The sequence below is a fragment of the Colius striatus genome, chromosome 20, assembly GCF_028858725.1.
Source record: "Colius striatus isolate bColStr4 chromosome 20, bColStr4.1.hap1, whole genome shotgun sequence".
Taxonomy (NCBI): Eukaryota; Metazoa; Chordata; class Aves; order Coliiformes; family Coliidae; genus Colius; species Colius striatus.
The window spans coordinates 6,700,379-6,719,698 of record NC_084778.1 but is presented as its reverse complement, the minus strand read 5'-3'; the positions used below and the strand labels follow the sequence as shown (position 1 = coordinate 6,719,698).

At 44.0% G+C, this 19,320-nt stretch overlaps 1 protein-coding gene across 4 annotated transcripts in view; it reads left to right on the top strand.

The window, feature by feature from the left end:
- Positions 1-19,320, top strand: part of ACACA (acetyl-CoA carboxylase alpha) — a 127,608-nt gene that overhangs the window by 31,882 nt on the left and 76,406 nt on the right. For 3 of the 4 annotated variants that reach the window (XM_062012233.1, XM_062012234.1, XM_062012232.1), the window contains 10 exons: positions 535-681; positions 1,174-1,362; positions 1,904-2,004; positions 2,571-2,659; positions 3,996-4,120; positions 8,514-8,627; positions 10,161-10,274; positions 10,881-10,970; positions 11,452-11,570; positions 18,898-18,921. In XM_062012233.1, coding sequence (XP_061868217.1) covers positions 535-681; positions 1,174-1,362; positions 1,904-2,004; positions 2,571-2,659; positions 3,996-4,120; positions 8,514-8,627; positions 10,161-10,274; positions 10,881-10,970; positions 11,452-11,570; positions 18,898-18,921 — 1,112 coding nt within the window. The remainder of the gene's footprint in view (positions 1-534; positions 682-1,173; positions 1,363-1,903; positions 2,005-2,570; positions 2,660-3,995; positions 4,121-8,513; positions 8,628-10,160; positions 10,275-10,880; positions 10,971-11,451; positions 11,571-18,897; positions 18,922-19,320) is intronic. The other variant, XM_062012231.1, reaches the window with a different exon arrangement.

Here is a 19,320-nt window from a genome sequence, read left to right as displayed (position 1 = left end):
GACCTGCTTTGGGAGAACAAGAGTTGGTATCACAACTCCCAAGAGTGTCAGGCCCTGTGAAAGCAGTTGTAGCAAATGTGGAAATACAAAAAAAGAGCCTGGGACATGGACTATTTTTAAGCTGAAAGAGACAAAAGACATCTATTCATTTAGGACTGGTAGGCTGCGATTTAGCTAGTGGTGGTAGAAGAGAATCTGTTGTTCCTTTAGCAATAGCTAGCTGAAAATTGTGTGAGGTTGTCAAGCAGGGGGTGAAAAGAGATTATCAACACTAAACTGTTGGCTTTTCCTGTGCTTTTCCTGGATCTAAACAATGAGATCAAGTGGGATGTATTTGGGAGAGAGGCTGGAAGCTTATTTTGTGGGTGTACACAAATCCATCTCACAACTGTTCTGTCACTCAACTAAGTGCTTTTTTTCAGTTGAGGAATTCTTCCAGGTTAAATCTGAAGCCTCTAGTTAAGGGTAACTGGATGTTAGTACCAGATGCCAAGCAGCTGGGTTAGTGACACTGTGCTGCTCCCCGTGTTCCAGGCTGAGCTGCACACAGGCACCTTGCCACAGATCCAGAGCACAGCGCTTCGAGGCGAGAAACTCCACCGCATCTTCCATTATGTCCTTGATAACCTGGTCAATGTGATGAATGGATACTGCCTGCCAGAGCCTTACTTCAGCAGCAAGGTACTGGTTATTTTCTGTTTCAGAGTGAGAGCACAGATATTCTTTCAGTTTAAGGTAAGGGTGGCTGTTTTGCAGGTCGCAGCCAGACAACCATGAGTCAGGGCGATACTGTCCTGCTACTGCCAGCTTGATTCTGTTTTCTTTCTTAGATTTCCTTGCAGTCAATCCCATCAAAGAGATGGGAGAGACTCATCTGTGGTATCCAAAACAAAGACAAGGAGCTGAGCTTGATATTTTGCCTGCAGCCTGTGTGCTTAGCCAGCTGTGGTAGAAGTCCTAGAGGGAGGCGGAATGAAAGTGGATGACTCTGAGTCAGCTGTTGGCATAAGGTAGCACAGCAGCTTTGTCATCTACTCCAGTTCTCTCTTTTAGTCCATGGACTAGCTGTGTGGTAAAATGGTACTGAAGAAGACAAAAGCCTTTCGTTTTCTTTCCTCTTGCTACATATTCTTTTCTTCACATTTGTCTTCACGTTGACTGGCCTCTCTCTAGGTGAAAGGCTGGGTTGAGCGGCTAATGAAGACACTGAGGGATCCATCTTTGCCTCTGCTGGAACTTCAGGACATAATGACCAGTGTTTCTGGACGGATCCCACCCAATGTAGAGAAGTCTATCAAGAAAGAGATGGCCCAATATGCCAGCAACATCACTTCAGTCCTTTGCCAGTTTCCTAGCCAACAGGTAATTAGCCATGCTTACATAACCAATAAATATTGGTTTGCCTTGGGGCAGAGAGAACGTTCCTTTGAATTATCTAAAGGTTAGCTGGGCCTGAGAGGTGCATTTGAACATGGGATCTTCACGGTGACAGATGCTTACCTGTCTCACTGGAGCTCAAAGGCTTGCCTCCTTTAGCTGTAATAAAGATTGTGTTTCTTGCTCAGTGTAGCTTTAATCAGGCAGTTTGGAAGCCGTTTAATCATATCAGTTGCCTTGTGGGCATTTACTTATTTGCTTTTAACTGATACATGTACTTCAGTGCAATTTGTACAGTCAGTGTAACCTTAAAAAAGAGTGATTCCAACTGGGAGGCCTGATCAGGTTTTGAGATGTTGGAAGATGATTTCTCCAATATACAATACTGTGCACTGATTTTTATACCATTGTCACGTCATTAACTTCTTTAATAGTTCTTTAGCATTTGTTCTCAGCTTCTCTGCTGGTTGTTCAGCCAGGTTGTTCCATCCAGGACTGGGGCTGCCATGTGTTTGTTCTCTTTCAGATTGCCAATATCTTGGATAGCCATGCAGCCACCTTGAACCGCAAATCAGAGCGTGAGGTCTTCTTCATGAACACTCAGAGCATTGTGCAGCTTGTACAGAGGTGAGCCATTTTCAGGGATGCCTCTGCCTTTTATTTTCTTATTATTTTACTTCTGCCTGAGCTTGCTTGTCTTTATTCAGATGGTTTTATTACACTCGGGAGTCTGAATAACTAGGAGTAAGCTTGCAAACCTCCTTCAGTGAGGTCAGCAGTTGAAGGGGCTGTGTGTGTGTGGCTCCTGGCTGCCTGGGTGAGGCACACATACAGATCCTTTCTCTTTTTCCCTTTGCCATATGAAATAAATATTTAACTTCTGTCTGACACTGATCACACCTTGGCCATTTCATCAAGCTGCTAGTGTCTGTTAGGCCTTTCAGTGTCTGGAGGTTTTGAGTGGTTTTCGAAGGACATTTTGATGCAAAACATGAGCCCTGCTAACTCACAACAATAATGGCTGGGGCTCTATTCACAAAACACTTGGGATTTTCAAAACCAGACACTCTTCTTTCAACACAAATGGCAGAATAAACCTGTTTGCTTAGGGAATGTTTTTCCCTTAGAGATCTGCAAAAATAGGGCCATGCCAGTCTCACTCAGTGATAGATTTGACTGACTTGCTTCTGCAGGTACCGGAGTGGCATTCGGGGTCACATGAAGGCAGTGGTGATGGATCTGCTCCGGCAGTATCTGAAGGTGGAGACTCAGTTTCAGCATGGTAAGTCTCATGGAGCATTGAGGGTTTGGTTCCTTAAAAAAGGTCCCCATGAACCCTCATCAAGAAATATTACTCTAACTTTATGGTGAGGTTTTCTTTTAACGGTCTGCCAGTCAGATCCTAGTTTTTGTAGAGGAGCTTGTGTCCAGTTTGATTTTCATGGTAAGAGTGCTCAAAATGCTTATGAAAAGCAAGTGACAAACCTCACCCCAAAGCTCTGTGTTCAGCTGATTTTTCCACTGTTATCCATCAGCTTTTACAGCCTCTGTCACCTTACTCAGAGTTTACATCATAAGATGATACTGATTGCTTTAGAGAAATGCTCCTTTTCCCTGTAAATCTTGAAAAGAAGGACTAGCTCCTACATGAGTTTATGATCCTCTAAGTGAGGACTTCTGTATGACCTGGAATGAAAAGACGGGCTCACTGAATTATGTGTGTCTCTGTTTTGCCATTTCTAGTCTGTTACTGCACTTGCTAAGGCTCAGCCAGTCTGTGTGGTCTCTGCTTGTTCTAGATCAGAAATGAAGGAGTTCTGCCCTGCATTCCCTCACTGACTCTGGCAGTAGTGATCCACTGCTGGAGAGTCCCCCACATGTAGAAGCTTCGTATTAGAAGCCTGATTTTTATTTCCTCATTTCTGAGCAGATGTAGAAAACCTAGAATCAGTAAAACTATTTAAATTCACTATGCTATTTAGTTCTCTCTTGCCTTTTTATTACATTCTGTAGTAAGAAAATGAAGTGCAATAAAAAAAAATAGTCACTGAGTTATTTGCACCTGCTGTAAAATACCAGGAAGCTGTTTGCTGTTCATAAGGACAGTCCTCAGCCTGAGCCTGAGAACTGAAATAAATGCATTGCACTGCTGTATCCAGGCACAAGATGGCAATGAAGCACTGGCTGATTTTGAGGCTCCAGCTCTTCCAAGTAGTTCAGATTCCACTCTACTTTTCTTTTGTCCTGCTCCAGTACCTGCACCAGCCTGATAGTACTGCAGATGCATTTCCACTTCAGTTTGCTGGTAGTAGAGGCTGGTGTCTTTTTGCTGCGATTTTACTTTTGTTGTTGTTTGATTGAAAGCCAGCTCACCATTCCTCTTTTTGTATTGGTCATACAGGAGGTACTTTGAACTGTAATTGTTTTAATAAGAACAGGGTGTTTAAAGTTGAGGAGGTGGTGATGGGAGGAATGCTTCCTTCCCAGAACTGATTGTGTGGGCAATGCAAAGTAGATTGTCAAAACATATATGTAGAAAAATGAAGACACATCTGGTAACTTTAATTCCTTGACCCAGAGGTGTGGAGACTGGAAAAAATGTGCATTTCTGATTGCAGGTCACTATGACAAGTGTGTCTTTACCCTTCGGGAAGAGAATAAAAGTGATATGAATGCTGTATTGAACTACATCTTCTCACATGCTCAGGTCACCAAGAAGAACCTGCTTGTTACAATGCTTATTGTAAGTTGTCTGTTGGTGCTCTTCTTGTAGTTGTATGTTTGATGCTTTGAAAGGTACTGAATTGTGAGCTGTCATCCTTAAAAATGCAAGCTACAGAAGCAGTGGCAGCAATGGAGTTTCTTCATGTGTTCTTAGGGCATGTAAAGAGACCCAGAACATACTGGCCTATGCACCTTCTGGTTCATGACTGTCCTGCATTGACTGCCTATCAGAGTGCAGTGAAAGCTAATTATGCAAGTGTTTTGTGAGCATCTGTGGGGGGATAGGAATGCAGCCTTAACTCTCACATAGGGAGGATGCTAGAAGCTAACTTTCAGACACTGGTCTGTGTCTTCATACTTAGCTTAGTTTGCTTTTTCATCTTCAAGGGTCTCAAATAGGTCCTGCCTTTATAGAGCTCCAGGTAGGGCCACCAAGATGATCAGGGGACTGAAGCATCTTTCTTATGCAGGGGAGTTGGATTAGATGATCTTTAGAGGTCCCTTCCAACCCCTACCATTCTATGATTCTAAGGTAGTCAAAACGAAATTGCTTAGATAGCAAAGTAATATGCCACCAGTACAAAAAGCAGATGACTTTCGTGGTAATAATGCTGTAATATCAACATTTTAATGGTACTTCATTAATGATTAGGTGACATGCTGGTAACAAATGGCATTAGCCAGCCCATATGGAGGCCCTTGAGGAGTTGCATGTGGTGTTCCTTGATGAGCCATAGGTTGGTCTTACTGGTTTGGCAGGGGCTCTTTTAGTTTCTTCCTGGTTAAATCTCAAAGCCTCATCTTGGGGCTGCAGTGATGCTTTCAGACTAGCTGTACTCTGATGGAACCTGACAAGGACTGAACATCTTAGCACAAAGCTGGTCACTCCAGACCAGGCCTCTGCCCCTTGGAATGATGTGTGGCTGTCCAGGGGGCTTGCAAAGGGTTGGAGAATCTCAGGAGGTCAGAATTCTTCTTGGACAGATAGATTCCACCTTAGCAACACAAATGGATCCTCATGCCAGGAACTGCCATTACCATCTTGTGTTCTTCTGGCTTGTTACTTCATGGAAAATCTCATTTCTCATTAAGTTCAGTCCCACTCTAACGGGTAAAACTCAGCAAATTACATTCCTAGGAAGAAGCATTGAAAAACAACGATTGAGACCTGTCCCTTTTTTTTCCCTGTTTCCTAAAAAGCCTGCAAAAATCCTTGTCCTACATAATGCTTTGAAGCAGAACCAATGCCCACCTTCATCAAGGCAGGATGAATTTAGCTACAATGTGTTTTTCAACAGACTAGAGTTAGGTGTCCTGCTTTTTAAGAGGCTAATTACCACACTCTCTCTCTCCTTTCAACCTTTCCTTTTTGTTTTTTCATTACAAACATAATGTGGTCTGTTACTGCCAAAAATCTGTCCAAGGTAGCCATCCACAAAACAACTCAAAAGCAGAAAAAGAATCATAATTGTCCAAGGCTGAGGCTGGGTTTCTTAAATTCCAATTTGTAAGCTATAAGTACTCTGGCGTTTTTTGCTTTCTGGCTCTCCTTTTTCCCCCTTCTTCCTTTCCTTTCCCTTTTTTGGTGTGTGGTGTGATTGTAAGTAACGCTTGCCTTAAGAATCTCATTATTTGAACACGGAGCCATATTTCCTCTGAGAATTCTGGAGTAGCTTTGAGCCGGGGCTGTTCATTTCTCAAGTAATCATGCTGGCGTGATGGAGAGAGAAAATGGCAGCTGTTCGCAGCTCAGGCCTTCAATTTTCTTCAGAGTCCAGTCACTCAAGTGTGTAATTACACGGGGGTGCCGGGGAGGCGTTAGGCCTTGTCAAAGAGCTGGTTTGAGGCTTTGCTGGCTGCCTTTGCCAATCAGTGCAGGCAAAAGCCAGTGCAGTGCCAGCTACCTGCTTTATTTTGTTATTGTCATCCTGATTATTTCTTGCTAAAATGGGACTGAAACTTTTTGTTTAGTTTTTCACCTCTGTGCAAGCTGTGTCTGGGAGGCAGAGCCTTGCTGTGTCCTGGCGTTGGCTGGCACAGTGTCCGTCTGAGGGAGTGGGGGTGTGATGCAAGATAGGGAACACAGAGAAGTGTCAAAGAGGTTTCCCTTTTCCTTAGAGTCATAGAATTGGTTAGACTGGAAAACACCTTTAAGATCATCGAGTCTAACTGTTCCCCCAGCATTGCCACAGCCACCACTAGCCCATGGCCCTCAGCACCTCAGCTACACATGGCTTTGGAATCCCTCCAGGGATAGGGACTCCAGCACCTCCCTGGGCAGCCTGTGCCAGGATTTGACTGCACTTGTTGGGGAAACAACCTGATATCCAATGTAAACCTCCTTTGGTGCAACTTGAGGCCACTTCTTATCCTAACACTTGCAACTTGAGAGTGGAGATTGACTCCCACCTCGTTACAACCTCATGTCAGGGAGCTGCAGAAAGCGATCATGTCTCCCCTCAGCCTCCTCATCTCCACCCAGGCTCTAAGCTGCTCCTCATAAGACCTGTGCTCCAGACCCTTCACCAGCTTTGTTGCCCTTCTTTGGGCAACAAATGACCTGCATTTGGTCACTCTGACATCTATGACATGGCTAGAGATGACCACCTGATGAGTCACACTGTTAACCAAAAGACCGTCATTCCTCTTTCTTCCATCTGACACTAGTCTCCATGTCTGAGGGACCCCGTGGCACATTTTGTGTAATCAAATCCTAGGCTTAACTGAAAAGAATTGCTTGTGGCATAGCAGATGTCCTGTGTGCTATCAGATTTTTGTTACCTTGAGCAGTACAACACTCAGCAACTTGTATTTCAAATGTGACGAAGGCAGTTGTATGAACAAATTTACAGAGCTTTCTTTGGGAACAGTCACTGTGATGTTTGCTGGCCCAAGACTGGTTAGGAGAGGAGAACAATCTAGTAAGAATAAGTAGCTTAGATTTTTTTTCAGGAGTGGTTTGACTGTGCTCTCTCTCTGTAAGAGATGTACACCATCTTTTGTGAAGATGGCATCGTGCTTGAGTAGAGACACAGAGAAAGGGGTCAAGAGCAATGTGGGAGAAAAGCTGTTTAGCTTGGGAATCACATGCAGTATGAGCTGTTGTTTGTTGGTCAGTCAGTAGACTTCTGTATAGTTTGATTTTTGGGTTTTACCGTATTTTCCTTGGCAGGCTTTGCAGTCTAACCTCCTGTGCAGAGGTTTCTCTTTTTCCCTATTGGATCTTCAAGAGGACTTTTCTGGACTATGTGTGTTTAAAACATCTTTAAAATTAAGGGCACCAGCTCTCTTTCTTATTGCACATCCCTGCTTCATCTCACATTTTCCTCCAATGATTCATTTACCAAGAGAAAAGCTGTTAAGTGCTGTGTAGAAGAAACACATTAGAGGCTCCTCTAGGGTTTGAGCACCAGGAGTGGGAGGGAGAAGACTCATGAGTCAGTGTGAGTAGTGGAAGACTGTGGGATTATTCACGGGAATTGAAACTATTTTAAGAAGAAAATATGCATGGGAGTACACCTCCTCTGTTGAGGAAAGACAGATTGAAGTCTTTACTTTTTGCATTTTTTTGAATGCCTGATTCCAACAGAGTTTGAAACAACATTAACACTATAAATTATGCTATTCAATTTTATTGTTTTATCCAGCCAATTTAGATAGTGAAGCAGGCTCATGAACTTCCTCAGAACCAGGAGTCCCTCATGAGAAGGGATAACCTGGAGTCAGTCCTGTACTGTGGTGGGAACTGCATGATACCACATCTGGGTTTGGTTAGATTTGCTTAGTCTTGGGAGAGGAAGGAATTCTCTCTTCTTTTTTTTCTTTCTCTGTTGTTGCTGAAGCTGTACAAAGCATGTGGTTTGTTTGTGGTTGTGGAGTTTTGGCGGTTTTTTTTGCTTTTGAGGTGTTTTTAAAGTAGCCTTCTGGAGATTCTCCTGGCAGTTAAACTCTTGTTTGGGCACCTTTCACAGTGAAGGTTTACTCATCTTCCCGTGCTACATATGCCATTTTGCTACAATTAAATGCTCTTTGAAGCACTTTTTGCATTGCTGCTAGGGGGAATATCTGCCACAAAGTTGAAATTGAGTAATGGGAAAATGTTTTACTTGAGTCTCTTAGACAAGTCGGTATTTTTCCTGTGTTTGGATGCCAAAACCTATGCTACAAATAAGAACATGGGTGACAGTGCCAGTTCTGGTTCTTCTATAGCTTTATTTCTGTGTGTAAAATTATTGAAAGCGTGATGCTCATGCCCTTATCAGCATGGAATGACAGAGTAATTTAGGCAGGTAGTGACATGGGCAGCACATGAGTGCGTGTGTGTGTGTGTGGTTCAGGTTTAAACTCCTTCATAGGAGGACAGAAGATGGTTTTCCTCTGTTCTAAACATTTTCAGTTCTCTTTATTTTTAGGACCAGTTATGTGGCCGTGACCCCACCTTGACAGATGAGCTGATTAATATTCTGACAGAGCTGACCCAGCTCAGCAAGACAACCAACGCTAAAGTGGCCCTGCGAGCACGGCAGGTAAGGGAGTGTGTGCAGCAGCCCCAGCCCATCCCTGCTAGAGATACCCTGTGCCATTGCTGATCCCATCAATACAGACTGTTCCCACTTGGAACTCATTCTTTTGGAAAGTCTATACCTCTTGATGTTTATTTTGATTACTATGCAAATGTGAAGAGCAGATTATTGTGAGCGGAGCATCAACAGTGAAGTTAATTAGCCGATGATTAACCATTGTGACAGTCTAACAAAGATTGCAGTGGATTTCCCATCACTGTCAAATTTGGAGTGAAGATTACATTCCTTTGTCCCTGTTCCTCCAGAAAGTTTTGTGTGGCTCAAATAAGAGTTATATGAAAGCAGCCTCTGTCTTGTTTGATACGAGAAGTCAAAATACATTGTCATTTTGGTTCCTTCTGACTGTATAATCCGTGAACCCAATAAGCACAGGCAGCTGTACACTAAACAGCCAGGACATGATGCCTATGTTCATCAGCTACTTTACAATGGTAAATTGTAAGCGTGCAGAGGAGAGAAATTTACACAAGAATCAGATTTTCTTTGTAACTGCTAAGGAGTTCTTGCAAGGAGTTATGTTGATCTTTTGCAGGGTTTCTTATGGCTTATTTTGTCACTTTTTAACCTGAAAATAATGGGAAAAACTCTTGATACTGTCAATTCCTAGAGTCTAGTACAGATAATAATTTGAGTGTCAGATATCCACCTTGATATTGTTGTGAGCCTCCTCTTTAGCAGTTAGTGTGTAGCTACGAAGGACTGAGGCATAATTATTTCTTGGTAGTGCTAACTCTGTAGTCTGATCACTCCTCTCACTCCACAGTCCCTATCTCTATTCCAAAAGTCTTCAGCAGGAAAAGTGACACTTTGGGGATCTCTCCTTTTATTTCAGAGCTTGACTGTTGAAAGTGAATGGGGTGTTTGAAGCTGCTCAGTGACCTTATGTTTCCTTCAGGATTGTATGTGTGTCCTTGAACCGTTCAGTTATTGAACCTCTCAGCAGCTTGCTGGGGCTGGTGCTGCAGTCCTTGTGTATGTCTTTATGTTGCTCTTCCACTTCATTTTCCCCTGCAAGCTGCTTCCCCTTTCTATCTCCATATCCTTCATGTTGGGTATTTAATACCTGGCACCAGTGTCTCCTGCTTCCTCTGCTGGGGAGCTGTGAGAGGCAGGCTCCGTTGCTGGCCTCCCCACAGCTGCTGCCTGCCAGATCTGCTTTCCAATTAACAGCCGGTCAGGCAATCCCCAGGACTAGCAGCTCTGCAGTGCTAAATCACATGCACTGATGGAACTTGATTGAAGCTGTTCTTTTTCTCCATGGGGAATTGCCAATAATACAAACGGAGCAGATACACAAATGAGGCTGGGGAGGGGAGTGAGTTTGCAGCATCACCCAGGTGCCACAGAATTCACAGGAGAAACCAGTCACCTCTTCTGGGATGGAGCAGACTATTGCTGCCTTGGGGGCAGCAGCCTCCTGCTGATGGCCCAGAATAGCTCCTTTCACTGACATTCCTTGTGTTTGCTGTTTACCAGGTTCTCATTGCTTCCCATTTGCCATCCTACGAGCTGCGTCACAACCAGGTGGAATCCATCTTCCTGTCTGCCATTGACATGTACGGACACCAGTTCTGCATTGAGAACCTGCAGGTATCTACCAAACTCTTCTCCTTGTTTTCCTGCTTTCTTCTCATTGATCTGAATGTTTCTGAGTGAAATCTCACATGTAGTCCCAAGGTCCTTGTGGCTTTAAATTGTGGTGTTCTAGTTTCTAGCTTCCCCCTCATTTTTGTTTTCAGTCCTGCACTGGTGTCAGAATGACACCCTTGCACTTGAAGAATTCCTTAAGGGAGGCAACGGAGGGAGAGGTGCTGACCTCCTCTCTTTGGTGACATGAGGAAATGAGGTGAAGCTTTGTCAGGGGAAGTCCACCTTGGACATTTTAGGAAAATGTTCAGTCACTGGACCAGGCTTCCTGGGGAAGTGGCACCAAGCCTGTCAGAGTTCAAGATGCATCTGGATTATGCTTAGTCTTATGGTTTAGTTTTAGGTAGTCCTGTGAGGAGCAGAGAGTTAGACTCAGTGATTCTTAACAGTCCTTTTCTGCTTGAAACATTCAATGATTTGATAGAAAAAGATCACAATCCTTGATGAACAACAGGAAAAGCATGGAAATTGGGGCTTCTTGCTTTTTTACCTGACTCTCTTTGCAAGACAATTCTATTTTGAAGCTCTGCTTAATGTGATCTCTTTTAGAAACTCATTTTGTCTGAGACATCCATCTTTGATGTGCTACCCAACTTTTTCTACCACAGTAACCAGGTGGTAAGAATGGCAGCTTTGGAGGTAAGTTTCTATTTTTTTCAGTAGGAATAAAAAGATGTTATTGTGTTTTTTTTGTTTAGGATGTGGTGGTTTTTGTCTGTTACCCTGCAAGGTTGAGAGAGCTGTAGGTTGTGTGGAATCTGGCATATGTGGAGTCTGGCATTTAACAGCATTAATATTCATAATTGACTGAAATGTCAGATTCAAGTTACCTTCTTTGCTTGAAGAAGAGTTAGGTGACTGAAAGGACTGCAAGTGAAGCTGTTCTCAGAGTACATGGTCAGCCCACTCAGTGTGCCTTGTGCTAATGGTTGTATCCTGCCAGACTGCCCTTCCTCAAAGAGTAACTTTCAATTCTGGTTGAATTAGAGTTCTATCTAGATGTTAATTTGGAAGTATCTGTTTGCTTGTTTAATATTTTGGAAGTCTCTGGTGTATTATTTGACTGCTTTCTCTCTTTGTGCTTAGCACAGTTAAGCTGATGGAGTTTCTCTCTCACCAGGTGTATGTTCGAAGGGCTTACATTGCCTATGAGTTAAATAGTGTCCAGCATCGGCAGCTGAAGGATAACACTTGTGTGGTGGAGTTCCAGTTCATGCTGCCCACCTCCCATCCAAACAGGTCAGATCACGTGTTCAGGTGCCTTTGGAATTGGAGGTTTACGAGGGGCAGCATTCCATCTTGGCAAAGAAAACTTGCAGTAGAATTGGTGGAGAAAGGGAAAGTCACAGTGCCTAAAATAAGCACAAGTTCTTTAAGGTGAAACCCTTACTAGGGTTTCGTCTTAATGAAACGTTACCCATTTCCCTCTCCTAAGTTATTTCAAGCCTCAGGAGCTGTGGGTAGTAGTTCCTGCAGTTTGGGTGAATTTACATATGATACAGTTTTCATGTGTTTGCTGATTTTCTTACGTTCAACTTGTGTAGTAACTTTCCTCTAGAACTTCAGTTTAGCTGAATCCTGAGCCTTCCAAAAGAGAAAATTCCAGTCAGAATGATCAGTTACTGAGGATTTTACTAAAGAACAGTCAAATGGTCTCTGTCCCCTTCCTGCAGCACTCCCCTGCCACCCCTTTGTAACAGTGGGATTGGCTCTACCTTCAAACCTGGCTTTACTGGACAAGGTGAAATCTTTTTAGCATGTTTTTTCTTTTTTTGACTGAGAAGACCAAGGTGCAAGTATGAATGGATTTTGTATGGATCCTAGAGTTGACACACTTTGGTTTCCAGTCAGTATTTTTCATCAGGAATATCTCATGGCTGTGACCAAAACCATCAACTACTCGCTGCCCTGTCTGACAGAAAGGTCACATCTCCCAGAGTGTGCTAAGATCATTGAAAAAAAAGCCCAAACAAACAAATCCGATTATCAGAACTTGTTCAGCACCTGCCAGGTTAGTCAGTTCCCGTCCCTCGTTTGCAGCAGGCGCTCAGGAGGGCGTTGGGAGCCGCCTGTACTTTGTCCCAGGTAGAGCCGCAGTGAGGCCCCGTGGCCGCCGGGTGCCACTGTGGGTCCGTGCTGCTTTGGCACTGTGGTACCGCCGCTATTTTTCTCCTTTGTTTCCAGACATCTCTTTTTTTTTCTGCCTTGTTTTATTTTTGGTGGGGCTGGGCACCGGGGTCCAGTCTCGCTTCATTGAGAATCCATCAGTACATTTTATGAAATGGTTTTCAGAATCTGGTTTGCTAGAAATGAATAGCTGTCCTCAACTAGCAGCACAAAACACTCACGATACAAATGGGACATGCATTTGGTCTCATCTGTTTCCTACATTTCTAGAATATTTGTAAATGATTGCATAGTATTTTTAGTGCCACTTTATGATACTCCCCCTCCCATTCTTTCTACATTTTTTTTCCTCTTTGCTGGTCTCAGTTACCTCTGTTGCTTGGGGGTTGCTTGGCTTGCCCATGCTGACCACTGCTCTGTTACTGTGCACAAGCTTAATTGGACAAGGTCAGCTGGAAGAGGAGAACTGTTACCTGCTTGGGGAACAGCTTTGTCCTTTGTCCTTGTTCTGCATCTCAACCATCGGCACCGCTGATGGTTGGCTGAAAGTGCATCGAAGTCCTTGTGCAGAGGCAAGCAGGCCTGGGGACAAATTCACTGCTTGCATAGGCCCCTTCAGTTCCTTTGAGTTACACCTCCATCTGTTAATGATGAATTTGGCTCTTGTTGCTTGATGCAGCTTCTTGCAATGTGTTCCTACTTGCGTGGCTATTGCGTGGGTGCTGAAGCACAGCCGGTAGCAGGATGTTTGAGGTCTTGGATCAGCACGGAGTGGGTAGAGTTGAGCTGGATGTAAGAGGAGACCTTGGGTTAAGCCCAAGACACAGAAATCTCAGAACTCTGACATTGTCCTGCTTAAGTCGTCTTTGTTGTTTCTGACCATGTTCTGTGTCTCCACTGTATGTTTTCCTATATCTTCTGTAGCACAAACTTTTCAATCTAAAAGCTAAAAATGCATTCCAAGGACAAACCCTAGTGCCAAAATATCCCAGCTGACCAAGCAAAATGTCCCTTGAGGCTCTGCAGGGTGGGGTCTTGATGAACCAGGCACAGATCCCAGAGGGCCCTTAGGAGAGCATTCTGTGTTGGAGCTGGTGTTAGTTGTATGATGCCACACATTTGTCAGCACTTTATCAGATGTTTTTAAGCCCAGGTCCCTTTTGTGTCTGATTTCTGTGAATATTTAAGGGCTTGAAATTTACTGGAGCAAATACTCATGTAGAGAAAATTGCAAACTGGCAGTGGTTGCTACATTTAAATTTGTGTTATTGATATTTAACCCTGCTATGCCTTTACTTAATTGTGACAGAAGCAATCATAGTTGCTACTTGTGATCTGAACAGTCACAGCTAGGCACTCAGACTTTCTGTTTTTGGCCACTGAATGATTGCCATCAACTACCCACCCACAGGGAAGTTTCACATGGAAGCAGAGAGGAAAGAAAAACCTTTAAATCTACTAACAAAGTCATAGAAATGCAGCCTGCTCCTGGTGGGTCTTGTGGGCAGAAACTGTCTGGGGAATTATTTGTTTAAATTAATAGAAAACATTCTGTTGTAAGAGTCTCCACTGATCCTGATTGCAAGGGTTAGCCATAGCTAGAAAAACTGCTTATAATTGAAACCGTAGAGAGCTCTATAGATGAAAACCAGCATTCCTTATTACCCAATGCAAGGCAGATGAGGAGCACAGTGCAACCATCTGGTGCCTTTTGCAGTCAATGGAGTTTACAGGCCCTCTCCAAGTTGAGGGAGTTGCAGTAATCCAGTTTGGAGGAAGCAATATGAGGGTATCTACGGGATGCTGATCGCTCTGTGCTGCAGCAGGGGACTGCCAGCAAATGCTGATGTGCAGAGCCCCTTGCATTTGGATAACCTGCCTCTTTCAGTGTTCCAGAGTCCTGGTGAGAAAAGATGTGAGAAAGAAATGAGCCCTGTTCTGAGCTGTTCTTTGCTTCCCTCTTGTTCAGACTGCCCTGCTGGGATGGGAAGCTGGTGGAATATTGACTGCTGTTAGAGAGTTCAGCTTCCTTTGTGAGAATGGCAGGCCAGGTGACAGACACTGAAAGGCCTTTCTTAGGTGTTCAGCACATGAAGCAGTGCTTGCCTAATCTTAGCTTAAAATCTTTGTTCAAAGAAACATTGTGTGTCTAGTATAGTGAGAGAGAATTATAGTTCTTTTTCAACAGGAGAAGGGTTTTTTTTTCCTAATAATCCCCCTCTCCTCTCCTGCTTTCCAACAGCCTTTCTTATGTCTGAGGCTGTAAGGTTTAAATTAAACTGGGATATTGTCTGCAGTAGCCACCTTTTGAAGCCTGCTGCAGAACTGTGCTGCTGCACTGCTCCCCTAAAGCATCCCCTTTCCTCCAGCTCACTGCATTCCCTCAGCCAGGGTGTTCAGGGTGATCTTTCCTTTCCCAGCAGCAAATGTGCTGGAGGATCAGAAGGGAAAAACTCCAAGGTAAATGTGTTCTCACAAAACAAATCCTTTTGTTTTACACAGAGGTAAATGTCTTCCCTGTCAGATGCTAAGACAGTTGCTGACAGGGTGATGTGGATATGTCTTTATTTTGGGATATGGCAGGGATACTTTTTTCCTCTGCCTCCAGAGTATGCTGAGTCCTAAAGGAAATGGAAGTATAACCCAGCCTGCCTTGCTCACTCAGAGGCCTCAGCCGTGCCTCCCCAATCCATCTGTGCATTGAGCCCTTGCCTTCCTGTTGTCCCACCCCTCACTGCCACACAGCCCTGAGGTGTCCTGGGGAATCTTGACTCAGGATGTACCATTGGAAGGTGGAAGTGAAGTTTCAGCACTGCAGATTAAGACTTTACTTTGATCATTAGCATAGCTACCTTTAAAGCAAATGTTACTTTTGAAACGTGATAAACAAGATGCCTGCTAACCCTAGTGGCATTTGCAGCTGGGAATGCACACAGCTCAGCAAACATGGCCATACAGGCAAATGCCTTACTTAGGCTTGTCCAGGTTGAATTCATACTCAGGGGTGCATCCTGCTGTCTGTGATGCTTCCAAGGATAGAATTCAGGTCTAGTCATTAGTTGCTTTGTATTTCAATATAAATGTCTCTACTGTCTTGTGCTTAGTTTTGCCCAGTTTCTCCTCTTTCTGTGTTGGTGGATGTTTGTTGAAACCCTACTTGGATGTTGCTGATTTCAAGACTTAAGAGTGGTGCATCATCTCTCCTTTACTGTCTCTTGATGTATTATCATCTATGGAATATTTTGGTTGGTTGTTTGTGTCAGCCTCTTCTTTAGCTTACAGGTAGAAGCCATTTGAAGGCTGAAAGTCAAGATAAATATTACTATTTCCAAGCAGTGCTTTTTGCAGAAGAATCAGAGCTCAAAACTTGCATAGACTATAAAGTGTTCACAGGTTCCTCCCTGCTATCATTTTACAGTCCTACACTCACAAGATTTGAATTTCTGACGAAATGGAAGTGTTTTCTGTGGACTAATGTAGTTGCTAAAACAGCTTCTTGCATCAGTCTTTGACTTGCTAGTATTGAATCAGCTGTGCTGCCTTGGACTTCAACTGTACGAGCTTGGAGACCCAAGTGTGTAACTCGTACTGTATCATTAGGTAGCCTGAGGTCTCCTCCTTGTTGCAGGAGACTGGCTGTATCAGGAGGGAGGAGGGGGAAAATGATTCCAGGACACCTGTAAATCCCTGCAGTTCCGTGCTGAGGGTTTGATGTTAATTAGACAGCAGGCAGCAGTAATGTGTTGCAGTTCCCTTGGCTTGCCTGCTTCAGAAAGGGCAAAATCTTCCAACAGAGCAAAGAAGGGGCTGTTGAAGGGGCAGCAAACTGAATGGAACGACGATAATTTTATGCAAATTGGACTTCAGTAGCAGATTCAGCTTGGCTGAATCACAGGGGGAGCAGAAGAATAAGGAAAGAAAGAGGGAGAGGAAAAACCCAATCAAAATGTATGGTTTGAGGCATGTTTCACAGCCTTCTGTTTAGATTCTTCTACAGAAATGGAGAAACATAAGAGGAATGCCACTGGTCACAGTCAGTGGAATTGCTCTTTCTCCTGTGGTACTGCTGTTAATAACTACAAGTGGGTTATTCAGCCGACCTCTGCTGATTCCGCTTTGCTGCCTGATTTCAAAAGCTTTGCCCCGCACTGGCACTCAATCACAGCTTGATGTAACCAGTGGTGCTTTGCATGCATTGCCATCATTTTCATAGGGGAGTGCTCTTGTTTAAAAAAAAACCAAACCCCAAAAAGGAGGGGTGAGAGGAAACATTCAGAGTCAGCTGGAAGGGGAGCTGAGGGGATTTTCATTTGCTTGAGCAGAAGGAGTAATTGTAACAGTAGAGGTTGCATTGGGATGGAGCAAATTCCTCGTGAGATCAGTGTCCCTGGTCAAAAAGGGCCTTTTAAAAAGTTAAAAGGAAACAGGGAGAGGGGCTGAGGCTGCTGTGGTGCAGAGGTTTGTGATGCTGTGAGCAGCAGTGTGGAGCTGGCTGTAGGGAGCTGTTGGTGCGTGCTCCATCCGCTCTGCCTGCATTCGCTCCAGAGCTACGGTGCTGCTCCTGGCACCAGTGCTGCCATGAAGCCGAGCAGGCTGCTCGTAGCTGGGGCTGGATTTGCCAGAGCTGCAGAGGTGTAGCTGAGTGGACTGTAGTGCCTTTTCACAAGGCGTGGCTGTGCTGTCAATATCAGACTTTTACCCTGTAGTGTTTCAGTGACAAGAGATGATACAGCTCCTGTTACAAAAAGCCCTCCACAGCTATGGTGACTTGTAGATATGAAACCCCATAGTGTGCAGCTTGAAGACTGTTTCTGTGTTCTTTACACATGTCTCCAGCTACTGGATCTTCTGTTTTCCTCATTGTGATTCTTGCCATAGTCTTTTCAGCTGCAGAGCAGTTCCTGGAGCAAGGCAGCAGGGTGTCCTTTTTGAGATGGAAGGGAACATTTGTTATGCTGGAGGTTTTTTTTTTCTGTTTTCTGAAAGTCTTCCAGAGACTGCTACACAAGTGTACCAGGTGTAGGAACTGCCAGTCCCCTCCAGACTTATTTTTCCCAACTGAAGTAGATCACACGGACGTTTCTCACCATTTGCCAAGCTAATAAAATAGTCTCAGGCCCCTGAGGCCTTGTGGCTCTTTGAGGCCTAACTGCAGGCTCTGCACTACAGTGTCTCTCTCCACTGTCTCCAAATTAAATTGAATACTTGTGTTATTACCATTGAACAGATAGGTCTTTAGGCTGTTTTGTGGCTATAAGGAGATCATAGGAATGTTTCGTGCCCCTACCAGTAAACACACCAAACACACAACCTTATAGTGAATGCGGCTCTGCTGTGACAGAAGCGGTTTGAGAACAGGACCAGATCCAGTCAGGGTATTTAGTAGGGTGGCCGTGGAAGTTGGGGTCTTGCCTATGGTCAAGTATGTTAAGCAGGTCTGTGGTTTGGTCTCCTATAGCTTTCTGCAGGGAAGGGGAGGGTGAATATCCACTTAGATGCTCCCTAAAGCTTTGCTTTCAGTCTTTTAATGTTTGCTAATCTCTGTGCACAAGCCTCCTGTGTGCATGGTTTCTCATTTGTTTTTGTGGGTTTATTTTAGTTTAATCTTTACTATTTTGAATGTCAGATCACAGCAATTTTTGTCTTGCATGGAGCAATATGTCACCTTGTGCTTTCATGAATGTAGCTAGCATGGGCTAGATTGTGCTGTTGGTATGAAAATGTGCCCCTCAGCTCCTTTCTGTCTCATGTGCATCACTAGTCTGCATGCAAGTATGTGAACAGTTGGACAGATGTTATAAGAGGAACTGTAATGTTTTCCTAAAATCAGCCTCAAGTTGTGCACGTTCACTTTGGTATTCAAGGCCTCCAATGCTGAAAACACAAAGCGTTGCCTGGTGTTTTTGTGTATGTTTGCTTTGTCACTGTTGCGGGAGCCAGTGCATGGGCTGCTGCTTAGTGTAGAGGTTTGGCAATGTGGATTTGGCTTGTTTTCCTCAACCTGATGCAGTCTTCCCATGTGGTACAATCGCTTTTTGCATCTGTTCTGTGCCTTTTGTGTCAGGGAGTGCAAACTCTGCGCTGCAGGTCTTGCTTGTGAAGATCACTTGCTATGTGCAAAGGGCTTGACCTGAGTGTGATAAAAGTTGCTATAGAAATGCAGGGTACCTTGCGAATACAACGTTTTCCTGGGCTATGTGATTTGCATGTTCTGTGCATGGCCAGTGCTTATTCCCACAGCTACTGTGGCATGTGAAGTCAGGTGGTGGGTGCCTTCTGAGGGGCAGTGAAATTGAGTTCTGCTTGATACATGATGATTGACAAATTTTGATTTAGTAAATTGTAAACTTGTTGCTGGTCTGTGGATCAGCTTGATGACAGTTCTTGATGATGGCTTTCACTAACCAATCTGTAACTAACTGTGGTTGTTTGATTACAGAGGGAACATCCCCACGCTAAACAGGTATGGTACTTGTCATCTTTTAATTTGAAAAGACAGACTAGAAAGAAGTAGCCTAATACCTAATGTTTTAACATGTTTTGTTTTAGTGCCCTAATCTTTACTTGGGAACCTCTCAAACATAGCTCTTCTTTTTCCTTCCCTTTTCCTCTCCCTTTGTCTAAAACATGTTTTCAGCTTTTCTTTATCCTTTAAAAAAGCCTTGCAGGCAGCAATCTTTAAAATTAAACTTGCCAGGTGCCTCAGCCCACCTGGAGTATGTTACATGGCAAACTCCTAGCAGAATGCTGTTTCTAGGGTCTCTTTTGGGACTGAATTCCCAGCTGTTGACCCTATGGTAGGGTTTCACAGTGAAACAGGCAGTTCCTCCTAGCCAATAGCATACCTGTTGCTACTCTGGTT